Source organism: Athene noctua, chromosome 6 (assembly GCF_965140245.1).
Source record: "Athene noctua chromosome 6, bAthNoc1.hap1.1, whole genome shotgun sequence".
Lineage (NCBI taxonomy): Eukaryota > Metazoa > Chordata > Aves > Strigiformes > Strigidae > Athene > Athene noctua.
The window spans coordinates 9,984,579-10,011,771 of NC_134042.1; the positions used below are offsets into that span (position 1 = coordinate 9,984,579).

General features: G+C 55.2%; 1 protein-coding gene across 3 annotated transcripts in view; it reads right to left on the bottom strand.

Annotated features, from left to right (window-relative positions):
- Window positions 1-27,193, bottom strand: part of DGKZ (diacylglycerol kinase zeta) — a 47,456-nt gene that overhangs the window by 11,387 nt on the left and 8,876 nt on the right. The window contains exons 1-25 of one of the 3 annotated variants that reach the window (XM_074909511.1): window positions 21,918-24,043; window positions 15,624-16,437; window positions 14,693-14,801; window positions 13,938-14,033; window positions 13,053-13,130; window positions 12,658-12,714; window positions 10,424-10,492; window positions 9,906-9,977; window positions 9,477-9,593; window positions 9,313-9,384; window positions 8,931-9,026; window positions 8,576-8,658; window positions 8,017-8,077; window positions 7,569-7,682; window positions 7,019-7,159; window positions 6,422-6,500; window positions 6,068-6,123; window positions 4,974-5,036; window positions 4,655-4,728; window positions 4,432-4,543; window positions 3,930-4,129; window positions 3,528-3,628; window positions 3,312-3,391; window positions 2,131-2,175; window positions 1,779-1,848 (exon numbers count right to left, since the gene is read on the bottom strand). In XM_074909511.1, the coding sequence (XP_074765612.1) occupies window positions 1,779-1,848; window positions 2,131-2,175; window positions 3,312-3,391; window positions 3,528-3,628; window positions 3,930-4,129; window positions 4,432-4,543; window positions 4,655-4,728; window positions 4,974-5,036; window positions 6,068-6,123; window positions 6,422-6,500; window positions 7,019-7,159; window positions 7,569-7,682; window positions 8,017-8,077; window positions 8,576-8,658; window positions 8,931-9,026; window positions 9,313-9,384; window positions 9,477-9,593; window positions 9,906-9,977; window positions 10,424-10,492; window positions 12,658-12,714; window positions 13,053-13,130; window positions 13,938-14,033; window positions 14,693-14,801; window positions 15,624-16,437; window positions 21,918-21,942 (2,884 nt within the window). In that variant the 5' untranslated portion in view covers window positions 21,943-24,043. Of the gene's footprint in view, window positions 1-1,778; window positions 1,849-2,130; window positions 2,176-3,311; window positions 3,392-3,527; window positions 3,629-3,929; window positions 4,130-4,431; window positions 4,544-4,654; window positions 4,729-4,973; window positions 5,037-6,067; window positions 6,124-6,421; window positions 6,501-7,018; window positions 7,160-7,568; window positions 7,683-8,016; window positions 8,078-8,575; window positions 8,659-8,930; window positions 9,027-9,312; window positions 9,385-9,476; window positions 9,594-9,905; window positions 9,978-10,423; window positions 10,493-12,657; window positions 12,715-13,052; window positions 13,131-13,937; window positions 14,034-14,692; window positions 14,802-15,623; window positions 16,438-21,917; window positions 24,044-27,193 lie in introns of those variants that run through there. The other 2 variants (XM_074909512.1, XM_074909513.1) reach the window with 2 other exon arrangements.

Genomic DNA, 27,193 nt, shown 5'->3' on the forward strand with positions numbered 1-27,193 from the left:
TGTACGTACCACATGATGGCACTCAAGATGATCTGCTCCATAAACTTTTCTGGCACTGAGGTCAGACTGACAGGCCTGTAATTCCCTGGATCCTTCTTCCGGCCATTCTTGTAGTTGGGCATCCCATTTGCTAACTTCCAGTCAACTGGGACCTCCCCAGTTAGCCAGGACTGCTGATAAAATGATTGAAAGTGGCTTGGTGAGAACTTCCACTAGCTTCCTCAGTACCCTGGGGTGGATCCCATCTGGCTCCATAGACTCGTGTGTGTCTAACTGGTGTAGCAGGTTGCTATCCATTTCCCCTTGGATTATGGGGGCTTCATCCTGCACCCCAGCCCTGTCTTCCAGCTCAGGGGCCTGGGTACCCGGAGAACAACTGGTCTTACTATGAAAGACTGAGGCAAAGTTAAGTACCTCAGCTTTTTCCTCATCCTTCATCACTATGTTTCCTTTGGCATCCAACAAAGGATGGAGATTCTCCTTAGCCCTCCTTTTGTTACTAATGTATTTATAGAAACATTTTTAACCGTCTTTTACAGCAGCAGCCAGATTAAATTCTAGTTGGGCTTTGGTCCTTCTAATTTTCTCCCTGCATAACCTCATGACATCCTTGTAGTCCTCCCAAGCTGCCTGTCCCTTCATCCAAAGGTCATAAACTCTCTGTTTTTTCCCTGAGTTCCAGCCAAAGCTCTCTGTTCAGCCAGGCCAGTTTTCTTCCCCGCTGGCTTGTCTTTTGGCACATAGGGACAGCCTGCTCCTGTGTCTTCAAGATTTCCTTCTTGAAGAATGTCCAGCCTTCCTGGACTCCTTTGCCCTTCAGGACTGCCTCCCAAGGGACTCTCTCAACCAGGCTCCTAAACAGGCCAAAGTCTGCCCTCCGGAAGTCCAAGGTAGTAGTTCTGCTGATCCCCCTTCCTTACTTCTCCAAGAACTGAAAATTCCACCATTTTGTGATTGCTATGCCCGAGACAACCTCCAACCATCCCATCACCAACAAGTCCTTCTCTGTTCACGAACAACAGCTCCAGCAGGACGCCCTCCCTAGTCGGCTCCCTCACCAGCTGTGTCAGGAAGCTATCTTCCACACACTCCAAGAACAAACCCAAGAGGGTTTCCTCTCTGCTGTAGTGTATTTCCAGCAGACATCTGCTAAGTTGAAGTCCTCTCTGAGAGCAAGGGCTAGCGATTGAGAGACTTCTCCCAGCTGCTTACAGAATATTTCACCTGGCTCTTCATCCTGGCTGGGTGGTCTACAACAGATTCCCACCACAGTATCTGCCTCATTGGCGTTCCCTCCAATTCTTACCCATAAACACTCAACCTGATCGTCGTCATTGTCAAGCCCTATACAGTCAAAACACTCCCTAACATACAGAGCTAGCCCACCACCTCTCCTTCCTTGCCTCTCCTTACTGAGGAGTTTACAGCCATCCACTGCAGTGCTCCGGTTGTATGAATGAATCATCCCACCATGTTTCCATGATGGCAACTATGTCATAGTTTTCCTGCTGCTCAATGGCTTCCAGCTCCTCTCCTCCAGTCTGTTGCCCATGCTGCATGCACTGGTGTAGATGCACTTCAGTTGGGCTATGGATCACATCACCTTTTTTGGGGAGAGAAGTCCTAATTCCTACATGACCATTCTCAGGCGAGTCTGTGGTTTCTAACACATCAGGAACCCTTGTGTCTTTGCTACCTCCACTGAGACAGCATACCAAAGGACCTCACTAGCACACTGTCAGCCACAGTCAGCACTCTCAGGGGAGGACAGTACTCACAGTCCAGGAAGCACCACTTGGGTGACAGCTTCTGGGATGACAGTGTCTTCGGTTTAGCTCCCTCTCCCTCCTGCATAAGAAAAGAGAGGATAAAGTTGTGTCTCTTGGCCTCCCCATCTCCCCGGTGCATCCCTCCTGCTTTTGGGAGGTCCCTGCAGACATGGAGGAACACAGGCACTTGGATGAAAAGGGGAACTTGAACACAAGCAGAGCACACAGCAACACAGCAATGGAGAGCAGCATGGGACAGACTGGAGCTGACACACTAGAGAGGTGCTACAAGATGAACTCACAAGACTGGCACAGTAGACGTGACAGATGGACCCAGGGGATGGAGTGAGGCCATACACACCTGAAAGTGCAGGTGCTCTAAAGCAGAAGGCTGTGGAGGGAAATCCTGCAGAAAGGCAAGGTGTGCCATTACAGCCTTTGTCTAGGTGCCCCCCAGCCCCTCTCTCATCCCACTAGTGGCATTTAATGTGCTGTCGTATCTGGCTTTACACACTGCCTGGCCAAGGTCCCTGGTCCCTGCCCTGCTTTGAGGCCAGAGCACAGTGATTGCCTAAGGACGGAGAAGAGTTAAACCATGAAGTGACTAAGGAACAGCAACCTCAATGCACAGGTTTAGAGGAGGTTGCAGAGGCATCAGTCTACCAGGCTGATGCTGAAGGAAAGTGTTAATCTCTGAGCCCGGGAGCTGCGAGCCATGTGTCTACCTGCATGCCCTCACCAGTGCCTGGGCACAAGGCAGGCAGGAGACAGGCATGTAGAGCAGGCAAAGGAGCAGATGCCAATGTGCCAGCCTGGGCAAGCAGCTCTGCACTTCAGCTGCTCAGGACACTATGCACCACATGCTGGATGGAATTCCATCAGGCACGAGAACCTGCTAACTGGGGCCTGAGCAAGGTCTCTTCAATCTTCCGGGAGAAAAATCAGACAGAGCAGTGTGGTGCCAGGAGGCAAGTTGTGGGCTCAGAAGGCATTGCTCACCAGGAGCAAGGGTTACACAGCCCGTGCCCGGGTCATGGACACACACTAGCACATTGGCAGGAGCACAAAAGTTAGTACTTACAAATGAAAAGAGTTGGAAGGGGGACAACCCTAATCCAGGCACCTCGCGGGGGGCAGAGCTGTGCCAGGAAACACGAAGCCCGCAGAGGGCTGAAGGAACACAGCACAGCAAACAAAGGGACAGAGAAAAGGCTTCCCCAAACACTCAGGGCATAATAGGTCCCCAAAGGATGTGTTCTGGCTTTTTCCACTGCCTCATAATTTTTCTGGGTCACCGACACTCTGGGACTGGATAAGGTCAGAAGGGCAACCCTGAGAAAGAAGCTGCCAGAGACCAGGCAGCAACAAGCCATCCAGCCTGGGATTCTGCCTCCACTACATGGTGAAGGCAAACCATGACCCGCTACCAGAAGCAGGAGTGTGTGTGTTGGTGCGTGCAGGTCAAGGAAGCTTAGAAATCCCTTCCCTGAGTCCCTCCATCCTCAGCATCCAGCCGTGACCACTTCCCACGCAGAGGCTCACCTCCTGCAGCCTCTCGATTTGGGTCCGGCACAACTCCAGGTCGCTGTCTCCTGGAACCACGATGATCCCCAGCGGCACAGCTACACGACAAGGCACAGATACAACTCAGGGCACAGCCTGTGCCCCATCCCCGACACCTCACACAGCTTAGCTGATGGCAGTGCCAGACTCAAGGACCATGGCTCCCACCCCCTGGTCACTCAGCTGGTCACTCACAGGCTTCCTTGAGCTTTTCCTTGTCGTAGTGCAGTGCCTCATAGTCACGCATGCTGATTCGGCTCACCCGGATCCGCAGCCGCTCGGGCACTGGCTGCTGGCTGCATGCAGGGTAGACGGAAAAAGAGAAGGGATCAGAAAATGACAGTCCACTTTCTTATCCCTCTTACCCCTCCAAAACAGGCAAGAGCAGAGTCTTGTGCAGAGACTAGGGTGGGAAGCTTGGCACCAGCAGCTTCTTCAGCATTAGGATCTGGCCATAGTTCTGTGACCTGATCCCTTCTCAGGCCCTCCTTGAGAGAGGACTGAAATGCCTCTGAGAGCAATGGATCAGCCCCATCCCTTCCCCTTTCACCCCTCCTGCCTTGGAGAGGAGGTGGCAGATTGATCTGAGGAACCTACTCATTGAGCAGAGGCATGGAGTTGCGCCGCTTGGTCTTCTGCACCATGTTGGCTTGGTTGCGCAGGGAGATGTGGATGCAGGAAGCCGCCAGCTTGCAGGGCTCTCCATCTACCTGCATGGGGATGGCCTTGGACGTGGTGAGAACCACCTGCCTGCACTGGCACAGCCGCTCCCCGTGGCCACCCACCTGCAAGGCAGCCTGCGAAAGTGTCCAGAGTGAGAGCAGAGCATGGACTGGAGGGTGGATGGGAGAGCACCCGCTGTCAGCCAGATGTTACAAGTGGACCAAGTTCTGAGGGTCTCAGGCCTGATCTCAGTGGGAAGGGATCCACAGAGACCAGGGCATGACAGCACCTTGCCTAAGTCTCACGCTGTCACACAGGCCAGGATCACAACTCCCCAGGAGAGAATCTGTGGAGCTGGTGGGCTGGCTGACGCCTGGTCAGTGGTACCAGTCACTCCCCTGGTTGCCAGATACAACCAGCAACAGCGTTGACTCACCAGAGACGTCATGGTGAAGCCAATAACTTCAATGCAGCCATCGTCATGGCGCTGCGGCTCGAAGTCGTGGTGCTCCCCGGGGTTGCCCCAGGGCATGGTGCCTGCACAGTACCTGTGAAAGGATGGTGAGTGAGGCATGCACAGGCCCCCCAAACCTGGGCAGGGATCTGTGGCTGGGGGGTGAAGAGCCCAGCACACGAGGGCAGGTCCTGGGGCAGCTCACCTGGGGATGTTCAGGAAGACCAGGCACTGGGGCTTCAGGTCCTGGATCTTGGAGGTCAGGTCTGTCCCATCACACTGGAGACATCACAGTGGCATTCAGGCTGCTGTGAGGAGGAGGGCTGGCCCACCCTACCCACCTGGGAGGAAAGGGCCTCCCTCCTCTGCTCCCTACAGTGACTGTTCTCCAAGCCAGGGGAGGCTGATCCTCCCAGGAACACGTCCTCTCCCCAACTGTGAGATACTCAGCATGCCAAGGGGCCGCTCCTCACGCCTCCGCAGCTCACCCCCCTCCTTGCCCCAGAGCACCCCTGCACACTCACCACCAGCTTGACATGCTTTGCCAAGTCTTTGGAGCTCCCGGTGAGGAAGTCCGAGAAGGCTGTCTGCCAAGGGAAGAGACAGTGTTAGTGCCCAGACGTTCACCAAAGTGGGCAGCCAGGAAGCCTGCCACCGACCTTCAGACCTCAGCTGCTGAAAGCAGCAAATCCCCCTCCCCGTCCACTGGTAGAAGCCCTCTCCTCTCCCCTTCCCAAAACAACCTGATCCATTCCACTTCCTATTTTGCCTACCAAAACCTCAGGGCACCTTCAGTAACATGCCCCAATCTCTTGCCAGCCCAGTCCTGGCTTTAGGGAAGAGCTGGCAAGGTAGGTCTCCTCTGGTGAGAGACTCGATTCACAGGAGACAAATTCAGTCTCAAGGTTGATGAAGAACCATGAACCAGAGCTGATGTGACCCCATCTAGAGATAACAGGAGAGACAGTATGGCCCTAGGGTCCCCTTTGGGTTTAACTACACAGACAGAAGGGGAGACACAAACAGGAGAGATGTGAGATGGTACAGAGCAGCACTTGGCCTTTAATACTGCTCACATACTGGTCACCCAGCCACCCGGGTAGGGAGGTACATTGAGGATGGGGAGATGGCCGAACAAAGACAACACTGAGACACAAAGTTCTAGAGGTGAGATACAGGAGGGTGGCATAATTAGCCAGGAATCTGTAACTGGCCCAAGGTATAAAATAAAAGACCAAAGTAGCATGGGGACTCTATGGAAAGGTTCCTCTGCATGGGGGACAGCCTGCCTCCCCACAGCTCTGGGGAGGTCCTGCCTGTGAGCTGGAGAACAAGAACAATAGTGGCAGGAGATCAAGACAGCAACTGTACCGCAGGCCAGAGAGCAAGCTGTACCACCAGCAGCGCTCGCAACCGAAGAGGAGCTGCAACTCCCAAGGCTGCAGCCTTTCTCCAGCAACTCTCCAGCTTCAGGGGGGCTCTGCTTGGGTGCACATGAAGGCCCATGTAAATTGGATGAGTGAATTTAGGGTGCAGACAGGAGGCAGGGCCGTGCTTGTGCTCTAGCTGATGCTAAGGCTACTATGAAGTCATGCCCAGATATCCTCCACACACTCACCCCAGCATAGAACATTTTATTCCGAAACCGGCTGTTGAACTTCTCTGGGTTGGCCTCTAGGGAAAGAAGAAAAAAGTCCAGGTCGTTGGCCTGCACATGAAAATACTTCACTTGCCAGCTCTCCCCAGACACAGCTCTCTTGCCAGCCTCAGCCAGGAGGCAGCACCCAGCTCTCTTCCCATGCAGGCACCCCTCTTCCCCTTTGGCAGCCTCCACTTGCTCCCCAGGTTTTGCCTCCAGCCTTATGCCCGGGGGCAATCCTCTTGCTCAGTTTCCTGAGGACCATTTTACAGACTCACCTCTGGGGCAGCCCCCCACCACAGACCTTGTCCCAGCCCTGCCACCCCCCCATACCTCTGGATTCGTGGAACTCCAACGTCACCCGCGCATCAAAGCCGAGGCTGAAGTAGTTATTAAAGACATCCAAGGGGAGCTGAAAGGGAAAGGAGGAATATGAATGAGGCTGCCAGCAAATGGCCATGGCAAAGACAAGGTCAGGCTACAGCAGAGCCGCTGTATGGTGCTCATGAGGCTGAGGGAGTTCGCTTGCCCTCCCCCAAGGAAAATACAGAGGTCACCAGCCTGAGATGATGGATTGACCCCTGGGTCCTAGAGGTAAGGGACATGGCCCAAGGGGACACACTCTGCTCTCTTGAGGTACCTGTAATCACCCATGTTTCTGCTAAAGAAACAGTCTCAGAGGGGACTGGGCTTACACTTGTCACAAGCTGTGGTTAAAAACCTCTAGTGGACATTTAGTTCTCATCTCTACATGGCTCACAAGGAGTGCTGTGGGTCAGAGCCACGAGAAGAGGAGTGTAATTGGAGCAGGGACAGGGAAGCACCAACCCAACACCGTAGACCCAGGTGCTGGGGCTGCCTGAGCCAGTGGGAGAAAGGAGAATGCAGACCCCCAGCACAGGGAACAAACACTGGGAGGAGGTGTCCCACCTTCTCACTGGCTGCCTCATCCTTTTCCTCAGGGCTTGCGTCAGGGTTTGGCTCCACATGAAGGTTCCAGCGATCGAGCTGCACAATGTCCCCATCTTCCACATGTGACAAGATCTTGGACAGAGGCTCATCCGTGTAACCCTGGTGAAGAGCAGGACTTGGTGAGTCTCCTACCTGCTTCCCGCAGAAATGTCCCAGAGACTGTGGGATTTGGGAGACATCCCAGAGCAAAATATGTGGAAAAGATCGATTCTACTTGAACGCACAACAAAGTGGGACTTTTGATTTAAAACAATACATATTCCTTCTAAAAATCCCCTGAAGTTCAAAATAATGATTGCTTTTGCTAGTGTCCTAATAGATTATAATCTAATGCAGAATAATTCACATGTCAGAAGAAAAGTAACATCCAAATGGCACTTAGTTGTTGGTCTGTGTTTAGGGAAAGTCAGAACACCCAGCCCGTGCAAATCCCCACCCGTGTCTGGAAGCAGAGTTGAAGCGCTCAGCCCTGCTCTGTCAGCAGCACGCTCTTGTGCTCATCGCTTACCCCACCCCAGTTCAGTGTCCTGGCCAAGTCGTTCCCTGTCCCCAAAGGCAGGATGGCCACAGGAGGAGGTGGGTTGAGGCGTAACTGATCCAGAATGGAGAGTATCCAGCCCACCTGCTCGAGCAACAGAGTGCAAAGGAACAGCTGGTTATTTCAGGGACCGGCAGGCAGAGGGAGGTGACACAGAGCAATAGTGATGGCAGAGATGGGGTTCCCTTAGCTACCACCAAGGCCAATGAGAGTCATTAATGCTCCAAACAAGTGCTCCAGGAGATATCAGTAACCCCAGTGAGGGCACTGTCCCCCAAAAGGGCTACAAATCCAGACATACCACAGACTAGCACTCCCTGGAGCACTGCATGAGGGGACCTACAGCATCCAGTGCCTACCAGCACTGGAAAGACCTGGGGCAAGGGCACTGCAGGCACGAAGGGGTTGGGGGACTCACCGTGCCGTCTCCCCCGCACGCCAGGATCCGGAGGTTGTGGACCTTGCGGTACAGCTCCAGCCTGCAGGGAACAGGGAGGGTGAGAAGGGACGAGGCACCGAAGGTGTTACACAGGGGTCCTTGCCCTCACAGAGCCCTTGGCATTCACAAAGCCACATGCATGTCTCCCTCCCCACCGTCACAACAGTGAGCGAAGCCATGGTAACTTCGGCTTCACCAGCTCTTGCAGAGGAAGAGGGGTGTCCACAGTCTGCATACACATAGATAAACCAAAATACAGCAAACAGATAAGACTCACATGACATTGAACATTATGAAATAGGTCTGGGAACCTTACCCATAGCGGGTCTCTTTGCCCCTAGCCTTAAGATTAGACCAGCTGCTGAGTGACCACAAGATATCTTAAGAGAGGCCTCTCAAAGCATGAACTAGTTGGAGGTCTCTTTGCACAACAGACCTACAGACCATCAGGCCTCTGCTAGCTGTGGGGAGAGCTCTGGGAAGGAATATCTGGGGCAGGGATGGGGGAGACAAGGGTGCTGCCTCCATCAGTACTCACGCCTCCTTGGGTCCACCCTGGCTGAGGTCAAAAACTTGACGTGGGTTGAGATACCACATGAAAGATTGGATGATTTTGGCTCCCTATGGGGAGAAGAAAGACTTCAGGTAACAGGGGGTTCCCTGGACGGCAGAAGGCAGCACCTGGTCCTGGGAACAGGCCAAGACAACATCGTTCCAGGGGTCTCAGGCAAAGCCTGGCCTAGGTGGGAATTGCCGGGCAGCAAACTGGCATTGCAGGGGTCTTGTCTGTTCTGCAGCTGAGACATCACCAAAATTATGATGAGACCTCAGCGTCCAAATGGCAACGCCCTGGCAGAGCTGCCTTCTCATGGAGACGTAGGATAAAGCCATACCTGATTCCCACCACTCTTGGGGTTCACAAACACCAGCAAGGGCTTCATGAGAGGAGCTGGCATAGGCTTGATGACAAAGGGTTTCCACCTCCCTTCCTGCAAGAGACACCGCAGGTCCTTCAACAAACTCAGGGAAACACAAACTCCCACCTCCAGCTGAGCCCTAACATCCTGCAGGTCAGGAGTGGAAGAGAATGTCCCAGCCACCCCGTAAGACTTATAGCTGGGATTTGCCCTGCCAGCAGGCACCCTCCCTCCACCTCACCTTCCTTAACCTCAGTACAGACCCAGCAAAGCACCCTTGTTTCCCAGTCCTGCTCTTCGCTGCCCAGTCCCTCAGGCCTTCCAAGACAAGATCATTCCCTGTCCCCGCATCTCTTACCTCGGCCCCCTTTTTGCTGGATTTCCGCTTGAACGATGTCCTCTTCTTCTTCTTGCTAGATTTCAGTGGATTCTAGAGAGAAAAGAAACAAACCCCAAAACTCCGTGAGGAGCTGCTGGGCAAGCAGGAGTCATGGAAGAGCCACAAGAGCTGAGGTGACTTACCTGGGGCCGCCGGACCCGCAGAATCCAGGTGGGGGGAACAACGACAGCAGCATGAGCCCCCAGCGAGCAGGGCTCTTCGATGTGTTGCAGCATAAAACATGACACTTTGCTGTGATACTGGGGAAGGAGAAGACAGAGAGAAAACTCAGCTGCTCAGTTTGTTGGGGACAGCCACCTTCTCCTCCTTTCAGCTCCCCCATGCCAGCGCAGGGAGTGCTGGAGGAAAGCATGCAGGAACTCTGTAATGGGAAGGCAAGGAGGAGAAAGTTTCTCATAGGAGCTCACAGCTACCACAGTACAGCCCCTCTCTCAGTAAGAGGAGCTGTTAAGGGCAGGCTGCAGAGAAGCACCTTGGGGAGTCCCAGCAGAAAGCCAAGGTCACTAGGTGCAGAACAAGCTGGTAAGATGTTCAATGGGGGCTTTGCTCACCGCTTGCTTGCACCAGGAACAGCTGATGGCTACAATCTCTTTACTGTGGAAGGCAAACTTCTGCTGGAAACCCTGTGGAGGGAAGGATAAGAGGCTTAGGAAATTCTCTCACAGCTTTCTACCATCCAACAGGACTTTCCCACTGCCAAAAAAGACGTCAACAAAGAGAGCATGCCTGCAGCTGGAGCCCTCTGGATCCCTGTCAGAGAGCCCCTACTGCCACTAAGGCACCAGGGAGGCCACTGCACTCTGCAGGGTGTTCCTATTGCTCAAAGAAAGCATGTCAGGAAGACAGGCCCCTCCAGGACTGACTGGGCCCAGGGGAACAGCTCTATGTGGGAAGCACTTATGTAGTGCTTCACAGTGCAAAACAGGGCACGTGTCTTGGTTTTGCTGTAGGCTGTTGCTGATGTCAGACAGGAACAATGGGATACCCCTGGTCTCCAGCCCTGTTCTCGTCTCTGGTTTGACCTTAGCTTTCCTTCAGGCTGAGAGAAAAAAACAAGATGCCCTCTCACCTTGCCACACTGCCGGCATTTCCCTTCCTGCCGCCTCCGGTGTACCCAGTGATGTCGGACAACAATGGGCTAAGGGGAAAAGGAAAAAAAAAAGAACAACAACAAAATAAGGAATGAAAGGCCCAGTGTGTGAGAGAATGCAGGAACAGGCAGAAGAAATGAACCCAAGCCAGCCAGGACCTCTGCTCTTGCAGCAAGCCCACTGCTCACATGCACCAGCCCCAACCCTCTGGGAGAAGGCAAAGCTGAAGACTCAGGGGGCAAGAGGCCAAATAAAGGTGCTCAGAGAAGAGGGGAATTAAAACCAGAAAAAGCAGGAAAGAGGGTAGGGAAACCAAAGACTGAGAATCACATGAAGCAAACCCAACAAAGCGTGGGCAAGCAGTAGTGCGGAGCACTACTTTGGCCATAAATCACATCTCCGTCCCTTAACATCTCTGCCCAGATGCCCCCAGTGCCAGGTGAAAGGGAAACACAGTTTGTGCCCATGGCAAGAAGAAGATGAAAGCGCTCACAGCTAAGCAGCAAACAGCCTACCTCCATGTTCCTCAAGAAAAGCAGCAGCCCCAAAGCCCCCCGACTCACCTTGCCCTGTTCTTCACCCCAGGACAAGTCCTGCCAGCCTGCCTCAGCCCCTGCCCGCGGGGAGGGAGCAAGGCTGCTGGCAGGCACCTTCTCCCTGCCTGCAAGTTCACGGTGGGTGAGGGCTGGGACTTGCAGGAGAACTGTGAGGAGGTCAGAAGTTCTGTCGTGAAGTACCACATTTCCTAAATCCCACCCACCTCTTCCAGCCCTGTACTGGGGACGGCCTTGCAGGGAGGGCAGCAAAGAGAAGAGGGAATGCGAGTTCACAGCCCAATGCAGTCGTGCCCAACAGCCTGATTTTAGGGTTATGATGATGATAGAGGCAGAAACTGGCAGGAGGTCTGGGTCACCTCCAGTATTGCCTGCTCTGCATGCAGCACACGGGAGAGGAGAAAGAATCCCGTTGGCTTTAGCAGACATTAATCCAGTGGGAGAAGAAGGCAGGGGGTATGCCTTGAGCTCAGTTCTAGGTCCCAGCAGGCACATCTAGGGAAAGGACTGACCCTGGAGGGGATCCCTGGCAGCACAAAGGCCAGAAAAGCACCTTTTTAGGAAACAGGAGGGAAGAGCCCTTGGAGGAACTGAGGAGTATTAGCAATACAGGATGAAGAAGCAGGGTTTGCAAGAAAAAGAACGAAAACCAGGAAAGGGGAGGGAGAGAAAATTCACAGAGGTTGGAAAGGAGGAAAATAGAGACAGAGGAGTGAGCAGAGACAGAGAGTTGTTATCAGAGCCCAAATAGTAAGTGAAGGATAAATAAGGGAGCTGGGCTAAGAGTGATAAGGGAAAGAGGCATGGAAGAACAAGCAAAGGAAGAAAAGAAGGTTTAAAGTGATGTTAAAAGCTTCACCTTACCAGGTCATGCTGGCATTTCTGAGCAGGCAGCCCTGTGTTTGAGTACCTTTCCCCTATTGCGTCTGCTGTGCCACCACAAACACGGTGTGGGGGCAGCAGCTGTGTTACCAAAATGGCCGATGACAGAGCCACCAGACCCACTCCAGAGCACTGCATGGGCTACACTGGCTCCGCGGGCTGGAGGGTGAAGCACGAGGCTGCCGGGTGCTTCCACCACCGCAGCTCAGCGGACAGGTCCCTGACCACTGCTTAAGCCCAGTACATTAAAACATGGGTTAAAGGGCTCTGACAGAACCACTAAAGGCATCTTTCACTGCTACCTGGAGTACCTGTGCACCCAGATCAGGGCTGCATGACAAAGCCAGAAGTGAGACCATACTGCATCCTTCCAAACTGTGGGAGACTTGGGAACCTGCTGTTTGCCACAGCTATGTGCTTGGGGACCAGCACAGCGGGAGAAAAACTTCCGGAAAACACTGTTTGCAGGTTCCCCCCATGCAGAAGCAGGAGTTTTAGGACATGCATACCAGAAGAGGCTCTGCATTTGCTGCCTGCGAGCTCCTCATTCCTCACACCCAGTCTGTACCACTGCCTTGCAAAGAAACACCCCTTTCCCTGTGTCATCCCCTTGGCGCCAGGAGGCAGAACGATGCCTGCACTGTGATGATCAACATGCTGGCAGCATCTGCCATCTTTGCCACTAAACTGGAAAGGGGAGGGGGCAGACATGTGATTAATGTGTGATTAATGGCATCATATTAAGATGTGGGCAGCAGCCGAGGCATGTCTCTCACCTCCCGTACGTTCCGGGATCCTGACTCCCTGAAGGAAGGTTTGCAGCGGAAGTTTATCTGTAGATTGAACACACATGAGAGGAACTGGTAAAACCATCATACCCAAAGGAAATCTACTGCAGTTTACTACATCAGGCCCAGAGTATCTGCAGATGTTCAGTGCTTGCCACAACACCCCTCACTTATCTCTGTTACTGAACAAAACGGGGCCTGGGGTCCCAGTTGTGTCACTAGGTGCTCCTTTTGATATTGTCTCCTCAGAATACCCCTCTTTGCAATGATACATTGCAGTTCCCCAATCTCCTTGTGTTTCACTACCCAAAAGGAAGGGCTGCCCAGGAAAAGGCTGTTACAGCTTTGCAAGCCACAGAGAGGGCTTAACAGGCTCTACTCACTTTCTCCAGCTGTTCAATGCAGGGTGTATGCACTACAATCTTGCAGGCTGCACACTTACGCCTGGAGAGGGGTTTTTGCTGGAGGATGAGAAAGAGGGAGGAAAAAACATGTGTGTGAATAGTAGTGTTCAGAGGCCTGCAAGCTCAGCCTTCCATCACACGTCCTTCATATAGTTCAGAAGGTAGAACAAGTCCTATAGGAAAGTTAGACATAACCTAGACCCCTTGCAAGTGAAGGGATCTAAGCATGTGACTAGAGCAGATGCTCTCAAGTCTGGGACTGAGGAGGGAGGTGCTCTCCCACTGTCCTGCCCACAGTCCTTGGCCTCTCCCGACACTGCCTGAGAGCAGCACGGAAGCTGGTCTAGGAGACACCTTCAGGGCTCTCATGGTAAGTCCCACGGGCAGGCACAGGATGACATCAGTGCTTGTGTCCTGCGCCACAAGCAGGACTAAAGCCTACAAGCTGGGAGAGAGGACTGCAGCAACCTCCAACCTCGCCGTAAGATGAGTGCTGCCTGCAGGGTCAGGAGGCAGCAGGACAGGGTCCTCGGTGCTCACTTTTCTCCTCTATTCATCTATTCTTGAATTCAGATCATCCCTCTAAGGGTGTGGGATCCCAACAGCCTCTCCCTGGAATATCATCATATCACCTCTGGGTGAGCAGCAGCCCTGCATCAGGTTCCTGTTGCAAACTGAGCACCAGTGCTGACAGAAATTGGGAAACAGAGGTAGGAGGGACACACTCCCCGCCCTGGCAGCCCCCCCAACCCCAGCATGTCCCCCAGCAACAGCAGCATGGCCTTCACAGTCTCCCTGCAGGGTGGCAGCACAATCCACATCTGTGGCCCCGGCCGGGGAGATGGGTGACCCCAGGGGACTCACCAGCAGCTTTGCCATACAGTTCTGGTCCCCAACGTAGCAGAAGTCCCCAGAGACATTGGTCTCGAACCAGATGTGCTCCCCATAGACTGCAGTCTCCTGAAAGACAAAACACTGTTCTCTGAGAGCACCCCCAGATGGTATATTAGCCCCTAAAATGCTTTGTGTGAGGGACAAGATAGTGGATGATGCTGTGGGGTGGAAAGTTGGAGTTAGGTGTAGGCAAAGAGACAGGATGCAAAGAACAACCAGGGCCAACATCTGGACAGAGGAAACCTCACAAAGCTGCTGCCATGGCCCACCTGTTGGAAACGAGAAGGCCCCAGGAAACCAACTCTAGTGTCCTGCACAGGGGAGCTGCTTCCATCCCCCCTGAGAGGAGACATCTGGGCAAATTCAATGCAGGGGACTTCTCTGAAACAGCTTCTGTTCTACGACCTCAGGGTGAAGTTTAAAATGTGCTCCTGTCTCTTGGTCCCAGCCCCGGCCCCCAGAAGACCTTGGCTGCCAGACACAGACGAGCTGGCAGTGGCAGAGCTGTGCCATCCTCCCAGGAACACCTGCGCCTGCAACCTCTCCTGGCAGCATCAAAGGGCGCCGCCAGAGCACAGACACTGACACCAGCTGGTGGCAACGGTGGAGGTTGTAAATGTGTCAAGGCCAGAGTCACCTGGGAAGCCTCAGCCTGGGAAGAGCCCGCTGTTTGTTGGCCAGGAGCCCATTCCATGCAACACCCAGCAAAATGTGCTACAACTTACGGTCCAGTCCACAGTGCTGCGTATCTGCCTCTCCGAGTCGTTCCTCACAGCTAGCACAGGGTTTGGCTGGGCTACCATGTGCTGGAGGCTGGACTTGGCAATAGCTTTCCTGGAAGACACAGGAGGGTTGGCTATTAGATCAGGGGAGGAGGAATATGTGCAAAGCACAACCTGCTTCTAGGGTGGATGGTGAGGCTGGAGCAGAAAAGCATCCTCAGGACCAAGTGGCTGGAAATGAGGTGAATCTCCAGCACCACTGGCCAAGTAGTACCTGCTCTTGCGAGGCAGCCCTGTGGAACACAGAGGTGCTGGCCATGTTGCTGACAGCTCAGCTAAAGACAGCTTGCACTCAGCAAAAGGCACAGCCTGGGCCTGCTGGGTCAAAGCCCTTGGGGATGACAGGTCCACTGCAAAAGAGCCTGGGATGCTCCACCAAGCTGTGGTGATGAGGCTGCCTTTGCAGGGACAACCCACAGACTTTGCCCCACAAAGGCTCCCCACAGCTCTCCGTTATCAAGGCACCTCAGCCTGAGGTGTTTTTGAGGATCAGCACAACTGGTCAGAAAAAAAAGCAGCTGTTTGCTCGGGGCTAGGGAGCTCCCAGATGTGCTAGGGTGGAGGAAAGGAGCAGTAGAGCCAGCCAGCTGGAGAAAAGGTGCATGTCCAACCCACATTCAGGCCTGCCACCTCCCTTCAGCCCCGGGCTGGCAGGAGGGGATGTCCGCAAGCCCCGGGGATGCACCAAGAGCATCAGAGGCAGCGCGGGCCGGAGTGGGAGATGCTCAAGGGATGTGAACAGCACCGCAAGACACAGATGGCAGCCAGGGCCAACAGTGCTGAGCCCTCTCCCTCCTTCCCTGCCAAGCCTGGATCTGCACCCAGCCTCCCCTTCCTGAAGCATCGCCCGCTTGCACGCCACCACCATACATACAGCAGTCGGGGGCTCCAGCCATCCGGGGCGGCGTGGTGGGCAGGCTCCGGTCCCAAGCACTCAGGGAGGTTGGCAGAGGGGCACAGGGCTCCGGCCACTGCCATGCAGCGCTGGGCCAGCAGCCGCGGGTGGCCGGAGGGGAGCAGCCCGAGCCGGGGGGCATCGCTGGAGCGCCGGCGCTGGCTGAGGCGGCGGTAGCGGCCCGGCAAGCCGTCGACGGCCCGGCCGTACATGAACTCGGTGGGCAGGCGGTGGGAGGAGGCACGCCGCAGGCACCGGGGGCCCCGCGACAGCAGCCCAGCCTGGAGTGGCCGCAGCCGGGGCAGCATGGCCAGCCACTTCTCCTCAGCCCACCATTCACGCCGGCCCCGCTTGGCTCGCACTGATGTGCTGACCCCGCCATCCTCTGGGGACTCAGATCCGGAGCTGTCGGTGTGGGGCACCCCGTCCCCCTCCTCTCCGGCAGGGATGAGGCTGGACAAGAGGATGGAGGGGCCCACCAGGTGGGCATCGATGGCTTGCACCCGGCCCCCACGCTTTGTCTGCACAGCGAACCTGGGGCTGAGGCAGGGCGGCATGGTGCTGGAGCGGCGGCGGGGGCCGGGGTCGGGGCGCCGAGGCAGGCCCAGGCAGGAGAGGGCTGGCAGCGGGGCTCCCAAGCCATGGCGGCGCTGGGCCAGAGAGGCGGAGGGCAGCCCAGCCTGGGAGCGTCGCCTGGCCTTGCCCGTGGGCACAGCCACCACGCTGGCACGCCGCAGCCCCTTCCTCCCAAAGTGCCGCCTGAAAAAGGTTTCCATCACACACCAGATGGTGGCTGTTAACACAGAGACCAGGAATTAAATAGGGTCCACTGTGAGTCTCCGGGTGGGCTGTGGGGGTCACGGCAGGGGGATGGCAGGGGACAGCAGGCAGGAGTGAGGAGAGGGGGACACGGGGATGCCACCCAGGGCACATGGCAGGGTTGGGACCCACTTTCTGAGCAGACACACTACTGGGGTTCCTGCTCCCCACAGCTCCCCAACTCCTTGAGCTTCATGGCTCAGCCCAGGGTGCTGCGATGGCAGGGCAGGTGTCACTGCCTGGCCGGGACTCTCCATATCCCCTGCTCACTGCTGTGGGATCAGCAGAGCCCCTGCACCCCGAGGTGACCATCAGTCCTGGCAACTACACCCACCACACTCCTGGTGCTGCTGGTCCACCTGGTTTCCCCATGGGAACTGCTCTGGCTAAGCACTAGCCCCACCAAATGGAAACTGAATCATAAAGAAAAAAACAACTGGGCAAGTAAAAGCAGGGCAGGCAGATTTGATAAAAGCTGGCTGGGGGAGCTGGAGGCTGGGAGAATGGAGGAGGGCTAGGAAAAATCACCCCAGCAGTACCGTTTAAAACTTCCCTCTCCTGGTCAAAAGAGCTTTATCAGGGTTCTCAAGCTTTCCCTGCCCAACCCTCAAAACTTGACAGGCTGCCCAGACACTGCAGCCGTCCACAGAAAGCTCTTGGCCACAGGTGGAAGGTGCTGCAGCAGTTTCAGTGCTGGAAGCTCAGCATGCAAAGGCTGGAGTTAGAAGGGGCTGAATCTGGCTGACTCCAGTGCTCCCCTCCTCCAGAGCTAGTGGTTCGCTTCCCACTCTCCAGCTGCCGCCTCTCTTCAGCCACTAAATAGAGAGGATTTATTTGAGGGCAACTCAAAAAAAACCCCCACCAAGACCCAGTTTGAGAGAAGTAACCTTCTGGCTCTTCAATTGCTTCCAAAGCAGGGCACTCTGGATCATGCCAGCCTGCAGCCACCACCATCACTCTCAACAATCTCCACACTGTACAAGGCAGTGCCTCAACCCATCACAGGAATATGGGCATGCTGCCCATCACTTCACTAAGACTAGCATCTGCTCCACTTGCTTCTTCCTTCCTCCCTTCTCATGCTTTTCTATGCACTCACTTGTGGGTCATCGATATCAGAGGACCTTCAGGAGAACACCCTGGCTGAAACCTCTACTGACCCGAGGTCCACACGAACAGACAAATTTGTCAGAAGCTTCCCTTTTCGTTTGGGAAATGCATGTAAGATGGGACATATGTGTTATTTTCTGGGCCACAAACCATAGCTTTTGCTTAGTGCCTGTACCACAAGCAACCCATTGGGCTGTACCTCTGTCTTTTAGATTAGTACAAAGCTGAGCTTGCATTTTTGGAGAAGGCCAGGCTTGGTTTGGTCTCCTCCAGCCTGGTAGGCAAGGAAGCCAGCTCTTTAGTTTCTACAGTCTCATTGCCATGCCTGTACTCAGTAACATAGCACCAGGAGGGAAGGAAGGGCAGCAATGCCCTCCAGAGAGCAGCGTCAGGGCAGCTAAAGCCTGGTTGAACTGAAAACAAAAACAAAGTGCCACCTCCTCAGAGGGACTTCTCAGGTCCCATCACAGCGAACAGTGCAGGTACATGGTCACCAGCAGGTTAACTATCACACCACCGAGGCACGTGCAGCTTTGCAGAGGGTGAAAGCACGTTTTGCTGCTCACTTGGCTTCCAGCCTGTCCTCGACACTGCAGTGCTCCATTCCTGTCCCTTCTGCCCATCCTCTGCAGGATGATGCACACTAAATGTAATACCAATAGGTGTTAAAAATTGTCTGAACAAATAAAATGTTAAAAAAAACAAGACAGAACACTGCCTGGGTGTGGCACACTGCAGCAGAGCCTTTTTGGTCGGCTTTAGCTGCTGGGGCAGATGTACTGTCCGGCTACAGCCCGAATGGGCTGAACGGATGCTCCCTCCTGCCCCAGATATTTCACTAGCAAGAAGGTGCTGTAGTGCTTGCTGAGCTGCTGCTATGGGCAGGAAGATCTCTCAACACAGTTTCCTTCCTTTTTGCACAACAGTCTCATGAGGAAATCTGCTAGAACAACCTTGGCTTGACATTTATGTTTGGGTACTAGCTGATTACGGCTCTTTTTATCTTCAGGCACATGGACTCACGCTCCAGCCACCAGTGGTGAAGGTTATTACCAGGCAACCATCTGACAGCCCACAACAGCAGCACGTGGCAGCTCAGATACGATGGGTGAAGATAGCCCCAGCTCTCACAACTTCCAATCTGAGCTCCAAATGGTGTATCACAGGTGTTGAGAGCTGCTGCTCTCAGAGCAGATGGACATACTGCTGGGGGTGCCCAGGCTTGATGTGCATCAGCAGAGCTGCGTGCAGAGCAGCTGGGGAACCACGCACCGCCCGGAGAAGAGCCAAGCCCTGGAAGACCCTGGCCTAACACCATCACATCTTGGGAATCTCCACTGTTTGTCAGAGACAAGCCAGAGAAGAGCTGGCACCTGTGGCTGCTTTGCAGACTGCATGGCTCAGCTCAGTTAGGTAGGGAGGCTGGACAGAGGCAGCCTGGCATTTGCAGGGTGGGAAAGGAAGTACTGCTGCACGCACTAGGACATCGACTTATGAGCAGCTATGCACTATCATTTCAATCTCTGTCTGTGAATGAGGAAGAAGACAGCACCTCTGGTCTGCTCATGATCTACAATCAGAGCTCTTGGAAGGTGTTTTGTTTCTAACCAGACCCCTCAGAAGTCCTCAGCCTCCTGTGCTCCCTGCGTGGCATTGGTGGGCAGAGATGCTGCTGAAGCAGGAACATGTCCTGGAGCGCAGGCGGGCACCAGCGCTGCCCTCAAGAGATGGGGGAGGAGGGGGCTGCTACAGGAAGCTCCCTGGGCACTCAGAGCAAGCTGCAACCTCTTACTCTGAGGACAGAACTAACCTCAGTGGCAGGACCTCAATGTCCTTGGAAAGTCAAACAGAGATCTAAGAGGAAAAACTTGCATCTTGTTACTTCAGTGGACAGAGAGCTCGTAGACTGGCTGATGAGGAGATCCTGCTCTCTGGACAGCCAGCAGCCATCCCTCTGGCGGTGATGGTAGCTCCAAAACCAGACAGGCTGACTCCTAGGGCTAAACACGCAGTGTCCCTCAAGGCATAGGGTCTGCCCATGTCAGGAGAAGCTTCTTGATATTCAGCTCATTATTCTGCTTTGCTTCACTAGCCTCAAGCAAACTCCCACATACCATACTGAACAGGCCCTCTGTGCCCTTAGACTCATAGGGGAATGCTGCGCCACACACCTGCTTGGTCCTTCCTCTACACTATTATTCCCTCTGTCCCTCCAACAGCCTGGTCTACTCCTGCCAGTGCCCAGAAGCAAGAGAGATTCCAGGTTACCTTCATACAGTGCCAAATCTGGCACCCCTCTCCTGGCACCAAGGGTGGCAAGAGAACCCTACTGCAGGACACTGCTGGCACCACAATGCACAAGCCTTGAGCCCTAGAGAAGTCTGGACTTGAAAAACACCATCAACTCCTCCCGACCTTTCAGCAAACCTCCAGTTAGTTGACTGGAAAGCATTTTTTCCAACCACAGGGCTACAGCAAGGGAAACAAGTCTGAGAGTTTTGTCCTGCTCCGTGACGAGCGCCCATCCTGATGGCAGCTGGCTGTGTCCTGGCTTGCTGTGGGTGCTGGGGAGCTGCTGCAGCACCAAAGCTGGCAGCGTGCAAGCAGGAGCCCGTTTCAGTTTACAAGCTGTCTTCCCCTGGCAGGGATGCTTGACTCAACCACAGGGAAAGTGTAAGTGTTATTAATAGCCACCCCTGCGTGACACCAAGATCTCCTGGGCTTCTGCCTCTCTGTCTCCTCCCTGCCAGGACACCAAAGGGACTGAGAGACAAGAGCCCAGGAGCCCATCCAGGGAGATGCTAGTCATTCCCACCCCACTGACATACCCTCACTTGCTTTCAGCCTCTGTTTCCATCACAAGCTCGCACCACCCCTCACTCCGGTGCTCTGACACTCAATCTTCCCACGTACACTGCTGTCGCCACACCACTCCTGCCGAGATCCTGTCCCCACGCTTCTGTCCTGCTCCTGGGCATCAGCCACCGACCTCTCCTCTCCCTCAGGCTCCCCCACCAGCCCTCTCAAGGCGCCACAAAGAGCAACCTGCACAGATGAGGTCTGCTGAGGAAGCTGCCCCCATGCCAGATGTGAAGGGAGCACACTGGCCAAGATGTGGTGCAGCCCTCAGGGCTTTGGTTGTGGTGAAGTGAGTAGTGATCAGCAAGTTTCCAAACTGCGCAGTTTGTTTCTACCCAAAATTTCCATTCCAGATGTAATCTCTCCTACATCACCGAATAAAACAAGAGTCAGGAGCTGCCCCATGCTGAGTCCAGCACAAGCAAGAAGATGCAGCTCCCCCCAGCACAGGGAAGCTCTGTCAAAACCACAAGCCTTTCAAAGCATCGTGAGGGGTGAGCTATGGGCTGTGCTCACCTTCTATTTTAGGATTCATTCACTTGATCTACTGCAACAAGTGCCACTCCCCACATGGGCCACAGCACCTCACTCCCAGGCTCCTGAGCTGCCAGAGCACGGCATTCCCACGGCAAACCGTGGCCAAGGACATCCTCAGTTGTCACATCACCCTCATACTGTGGAGGAGGAGATTACTGCTGCAACCTTAAGGCTGCTCCTCCAGGCTGCAGAAGGCACTTTCTGGTCCCTGCAGGGCACTCAGAGGTTCCCACCTATGTCTCAGCAAGCTCCAGAGTTGATCCAGGGGACTTCAGACCTCTCTCCCAGTGAGAGAGCAAGGCCAGGGCTTAGAAACAGGCCAGTGGCCACAGGCATGCAGCTTGCCCTCCTCCCAGCCCTGAGGTCTCCACACATGTGGCCCTAGCTTCCCTCTCTGCAGAGAGTTTCACAGAGGCCCCTGCCAGGGCTACTGACCCCAGACAGCGAGACCAAGGCACCCCCGGCTACACCTAAGGGCTTTGCTAACTTGCCTGTCAGTGCTGCTGGGCACTCTGGTTGACCAACCCAGAGGCCCCAGGACTGACTGCACTGTTCACAAGGCATGGGCAGCAGCGTCAGTCCAGCCTCTTTGTACCCATCTTACATGTGGCCAAGCAAAAGCACAAGGCTCAGCCTCTTGCTCTCACACATACACACCTCTGCTCCACGGCCTCGCAGCAGCACCAGCGCACGGACCTGATGCAAATACCCTGACGTACCCCAGACACAAAAGGGCAATGATGGCCCTACACTAGATGGCCAGAAGGAAAACTTGCCCGTGGGCTTTATTTCAGGGGACTTTCAGAGGAATTTCAGGGCCCACCCCAGGGTGGCAGCAACAGCTCAACATCACCAGTTCAGCATCACTTCTGACTGTGGGTGCCCTGGGCAGACCACCACGCAGTCCATATCAGGGACGAGACACAGCCACTAACATTAACCTCGCACCATTTTCTGGGGACTCACACTCCATCAGGAGCTGGGGATGCCCATGGAGGAGATGCAGTCTCTAAGCCACCTTCTTTGAACGAGCAAGGCAGGGGGACGGATGTAGGGACAGGCACCAGCAGCTCCTTGCAGGGGGCTGTAGGCAAGGCAAAGAAAAAAAACACCATGGCTTTGCAGCTTGTTATGGGAGCCTTCTCCAAGGGGCAAAGCCAGGTGGAAGGAACCGCCCAGGGCCACACAGTGACCTGAGTGCTGGCCCCACCTCGACCAAAGCAAAGCAAAAGAGAACAGCCATCCCACCCTCCTGCCTGATCCTTCGCAACAAAATGCTCTCAGGTTTGGTTTGCTGGGAGAACAGGGCTGGAAGCAGAAGGGCCTGAGACTTTTTTACAGTTCCTAGCATAATCCTTCTGGTGGGAGGTCCATCTTGCCTCTCCCCAAGCTGTGCACAATGCCCTGGTGCCACTTCCCTTTCACTGCCTTCTCAGGGTGAACCTGAGATGTGCTTTGAGGCACATCTGCCAGACTACCTCAGACCCTCCACTTACACTTCATAAAGTCAGGGATTTGCCAGCCCTAAGGCTCAGAGTAATGTTCCCATTACAACAACGTGATTTCCTTCCCAAAATCCATGGAAGACAGTGTTTTGTCTTAATTTAGACTAAAGCTGTTTCCTTGGAGGCTCCTGGGCTGACTCTGGGCATTCATATCCCTTGACAACTTTCCACCATCATAACATTATGAAGTTTATTTGCCACTACAGTAAATAATCTGCCTCCTGGTTATCAAGAAACCTGACATCCCTGATTTAAACAATCTGTCGCTGTGTTTGGCTGGGGAGCCAAACGGCAAGACTGACGGCCTCAGGCAGCGAATTAATTCAGGATGAAACTCAAAGGGTGAGCAACTGCCACAGCGTGCTGGGGCCCAGGCAGAGCAGGGGTCGGGGGAGAGGCTGGCCATGCAGTTTCTATTTTGGTCCCATCGGCAGGATCAGGCTGGGAAGGACTTTGAGAGTTTCTTCTCTCTCTCTGACCTCCCTTTGCAGAGTGACAGCATGAAGCAGAGCAGCACGGGGCTCCCCAGGGCACCCTGGCACTTTGGGTGCCCAGCCCATGGTTTCTTCAGCAGATTCCCACCGTCCTCCCCAGGGCTGGTCCCCTCCTTCCCTACGCACAGCTCCGCGCCTCCATTAGAGGAGGGACGCACTATTTAAAGGGAGACCGGTCCCACAGCCCAGCTGTCCGATTCAAACTCCCCAAGCAGCCCCGGAGTTCTCCCTCTGGATGGGAGGACGATACCCGGGCATGGTGCTGCCCTGGGAAGGGCAACACGCAGCATCTGCCCAGGGTAGCGGCCCCAGGGGGAAGGTGATGAACCCCACGTAAAGACAAAGCTGCAATGTGGCAGAGTGCAAGGCAGCGTTTCCCAGGGCTGGGGAGTCTTTGGACCTCCCAAAGGCATGCAAAGACCTCTGCACCTCCCAAAACAAACCAGAGCGAGCCTCAGGCGCTCAGCCACAGGCACGATAACAGAAAGATGGGAGTGGCACGCACCCCTCCGGCCCATGGCAGGGATCAGGAAGGGCACCCCACTACTTCCCGCAGAAGCAGGGCACCTCACTGCCACCAGCACCAGCAGAGACACCCAAGTCTGTCCTGCTTCCCTAAGCTATCCCTGGGCAAAGTGACCGGGGTCTGGGGTCCAGGCACGGCACAGGCTGGCTCCCCACGCCACTGTCCTCTGCCACCTGCAGCTCTCCCGCTGGCATCCCCATGCCACACAGGGTGGCAGGGTGCAGCGCGTGCTGTAACAGACAGCAGGCTGGGTGGCTGGAAATGCACCTCTGGCAGGGAAACACCCTGCCCTCCTTCCAAAGGGGAAACAACTGCCAGGTGCCACCAAGTGCCACCGCAGCTGTGTTTTACAAAGCCCCTGCCTCAGCCCCAGGGACTGCTTGTAGCCCTGCAGGCTCGCTCCAGCCTCCAGGAGCAAACGGTGCTCAGCAGGAGCAAGGTTGAGTGTCTCAGGGATGACGCCGGGGTCTGCTTGTCCCTGCCTTTCCCCAGCGGGGTGAGACCCGGTTCCTGCTCAGACCATACCCACGAACTAAGGGCTGGCTCCCCCGGTCCCCTCCCATCCCCCACCCAGCACAAACAAAAGCAGCAAAACATGGGGGGACGAGGAGGAGGAGAAGGAGAGAAGGGGAGAGCGTGAGGAAAAGCCCCCGTGACCTGATCCGGAGCGGCGTGGGGGTCCCTGCAGGTGCCGAGCGGGTGGCGGTGGCCGCGCAGCAGCGGCCGGCCAGCCCTCCCCAACCAAGTCCTAGTTTGGAGAGCAAGCGTTCAGCTTCTCCCTCCGCCTCCTCCCAGAACTGCAAACCCTGACAGCGCTCGTTAAAATAACCAACTGCACTTCCTCTCCAAGCAGCCCCGAGGCCAGCTCCCCCCTGACCGGAGGCGCATGCACCAGAGGGGGCCCACAAAGTGAGGGGGTTCCCCCCCTCCTCTGGCATCCAGCTGCCCTCCGAGCACCCCACTGCAGCTGGAGGATGCCCCAACACTTCCCTCAGAGCGGCAAGAGGACGATAAGGGGAGGAACCCACCGAGGAGGTGATTCTCTCCCGCCTCCCTGGGACCTCGATAAAGGGGTTCGCACAGTGATGAGAGCCACAGCACCTGCCGTGGAGAGCCTGTGGAGAGCCTGTGCTCGTCCACAGGAGGTAACCTGCTCCTGAGTTATGGACAGCGTCTGGTCCAGGCAGGCTCCAGAGACGTCTCAAGAGCTTTTTACTTGACCTCCTTGCAGCAAACAACCCATGGGACCTCTGGCAGGCAGGCTGGGGACTTCCCCGTCACGCTTCGCTGCTATCCGGGTTCCCCAGCTGCCCCCAGGGACCCGCTCTGGGCTAAACACAACACAGATCCCTTTCGGGGCCATGAAACCCAACTCTGCTTCGGCCTTTGCAGAGAGGGGAGGGGGAGTCACGCTGAAGGCCAGCTTGCTCCACAATGCCTGCAAGGGTGTGAGTCATCGGCTATTGTTATTTCGGTCATTCACCCGGCCACGGGAACCGATAGCCACGCACGTGGCTGTACTGAGTCAGCGCGGGTGGCCGCAGCTGGGACCTCGTCCTTTCACACCCTGCCCCCTCCTGCCTGCCCCTTCCCCTTGCGTACATGTCATGGCTAAAATTAGACAGAGAGCTCTTCTCTGTGCGTAGGAGCGTGCATGCATTTGGACCATGCCCAGTGCTCCTTGGGGCCTGGAGAGAAACTACAGTAAAACAATCAAAACAAAACGTCAGGGGAGGTGCTGCCAGTGCGGCGAAGGCGACCAGCTGCCTTCCCCAATGGTATCTTGAAAGCAATTCACAGGAAACCATTAACCAGAGGGGAGCCAGGCCCGAAGGCTGAGTTACCACCACCGCCACCATCTCTGTCACAGCAGAAGGAGCAAGTGGCCTTTGTAAAGCGTCAGGAGTCGGTGGTGGCTGAGGGCACGTGAGCAAACCTCTCCAGCACCAAAGCTGCTGAGTTTGGCTCTTTTCTCACAGTGCCAGAGGGGAAGGGGAGCTGAAGATGCACAGGGCAGGCAGGAGGATTTGTTCACCCCTGCTCAGCCCTCTCTGCCCTCAAACCTGGCAGCTGTTGAAGGATGGAGAGCACTGCCCCTTTTCCTACACAGTGTACACGTCCTTTGGACTTCCCTTCCCAGTTCCAGGAAAGGGCCACCTGCCACTAGCAGCTGAGCAGGTCTCTGCATCCTCACAGCCCCAGGGCGGCCACAGTGCTGGCTGTGACCACAGGAGGAAAGGCTGTGGAAGGGCCCCTCGGAACAGTCCCCAGTCCACCGCTGTTATGACCCACCTACTGGGACTGGCAGGAAGTTTTATCAAAGAGAAAAATTTAAATTGTGCTGTAACAGCAGCTGTGTTTGGCTACCAAAGTAGCCCCAGCCCCATCTCCAGCCAAGGCAGCTTCTCTCCAGCTGCCACACGCCCACCCTGCTCTCCCTGTCCCCTGCGGTTTGCGCACAGCAGAGACCCCCGCTGACATCACCTGCTGCTCCTCACCCCTTCCACAGAAATGGAAATAGCCCGGAGGGATGCCCAGGGTGGATTCTAGCTGGCCCTAAAATGCTTCCATATCAAGCAGACCAGTAAGAAACCAGGACACTGGTTCTTCAAGTCCCTTTCCCTGGAGGCAGGGGGAGCAGGAAGCCCAAGGGCCCTCTTCTCAAGGTAGCCAGGCAAACCTTCCTGCTGCTGTTCTCCTCCTCCCCGTGACTTACTAAAGCCCTCATCTTGCAAACACGCATGCAGGCGAATCAACAGCAAGGGAGACCTTCAGCTCCCTGTGCTGCTGTCACAGGTTTCAGTCTGCTGTGTTCAAGCAGAAACCACTACTCTGAGCTGAGAGGCTCCCCAGCCCCATGCAGCCCTGAGTAAGGCTTTCCAGGCGAGGACAGCCTGGTCCCACGCACCTGAAACCACACGAGTGGCAGACCCTGCAGGTGTCTGCAAGGGGAAAACTGCTCATCAACCCCAAGAAACCCAGTCCCCAACGATCTCCCCCCACCCCTCTCCAAGCCTGAGGCTAAGACAGGAAAGACACCTCCTCTTTCTTCGTCCCAAGGCTTCAGCGTGACCCCATGACTAAGCAAAGCACATGCCGATTTGCCACGCAAAAGGCCTTTGTTGGTTTAACTGTGACCCTGCTTACTGATATCAAGTCTAATCTTTGGTTTCACTTTTTCACCTCGTGGCAGTGAGCTGCCAAGTCTTTTTCTCCCCCAACTCACGTCAGAATTAAAGTAACTCCTTTTAGTGATGTTAAATCTGTCACTTCTTGGTTCTGCTAAATGTCAGCTTGTCCCTCTGCTACAAATGAGAGGGCAGGAGGAGAAGTTGATTTTTTTTTTTCTCCTCCACCCTTTTTTGTTCTAAACGCCTTCAGTATATCTGCTCTTACATGCTTCCTTTTCTTCTCTCATCCTAACATCCCCACGCCTGCCAGTTTCTGCAGCCTCACCGACGGGCTATTTTCTCCCACCATCCTTTGAAGAGGAGATCCCAGGGGAAGAAGTTCTGCAGGTGCAGAGTTCACCACTCTCCCCTTTCCTGGCACAGACTAACACTTCACTGCAGACCAGTAGCACAGGGCTGCCTCACTCTGCTCCCACTCCAACAGGGTGACACCGAGTGCTCCAGAGACCACCGGAGCGCAGGGAGCAACCCAGGCTCCAGGTGCAGAGGTTGGGTGGGTGCTGTCGTG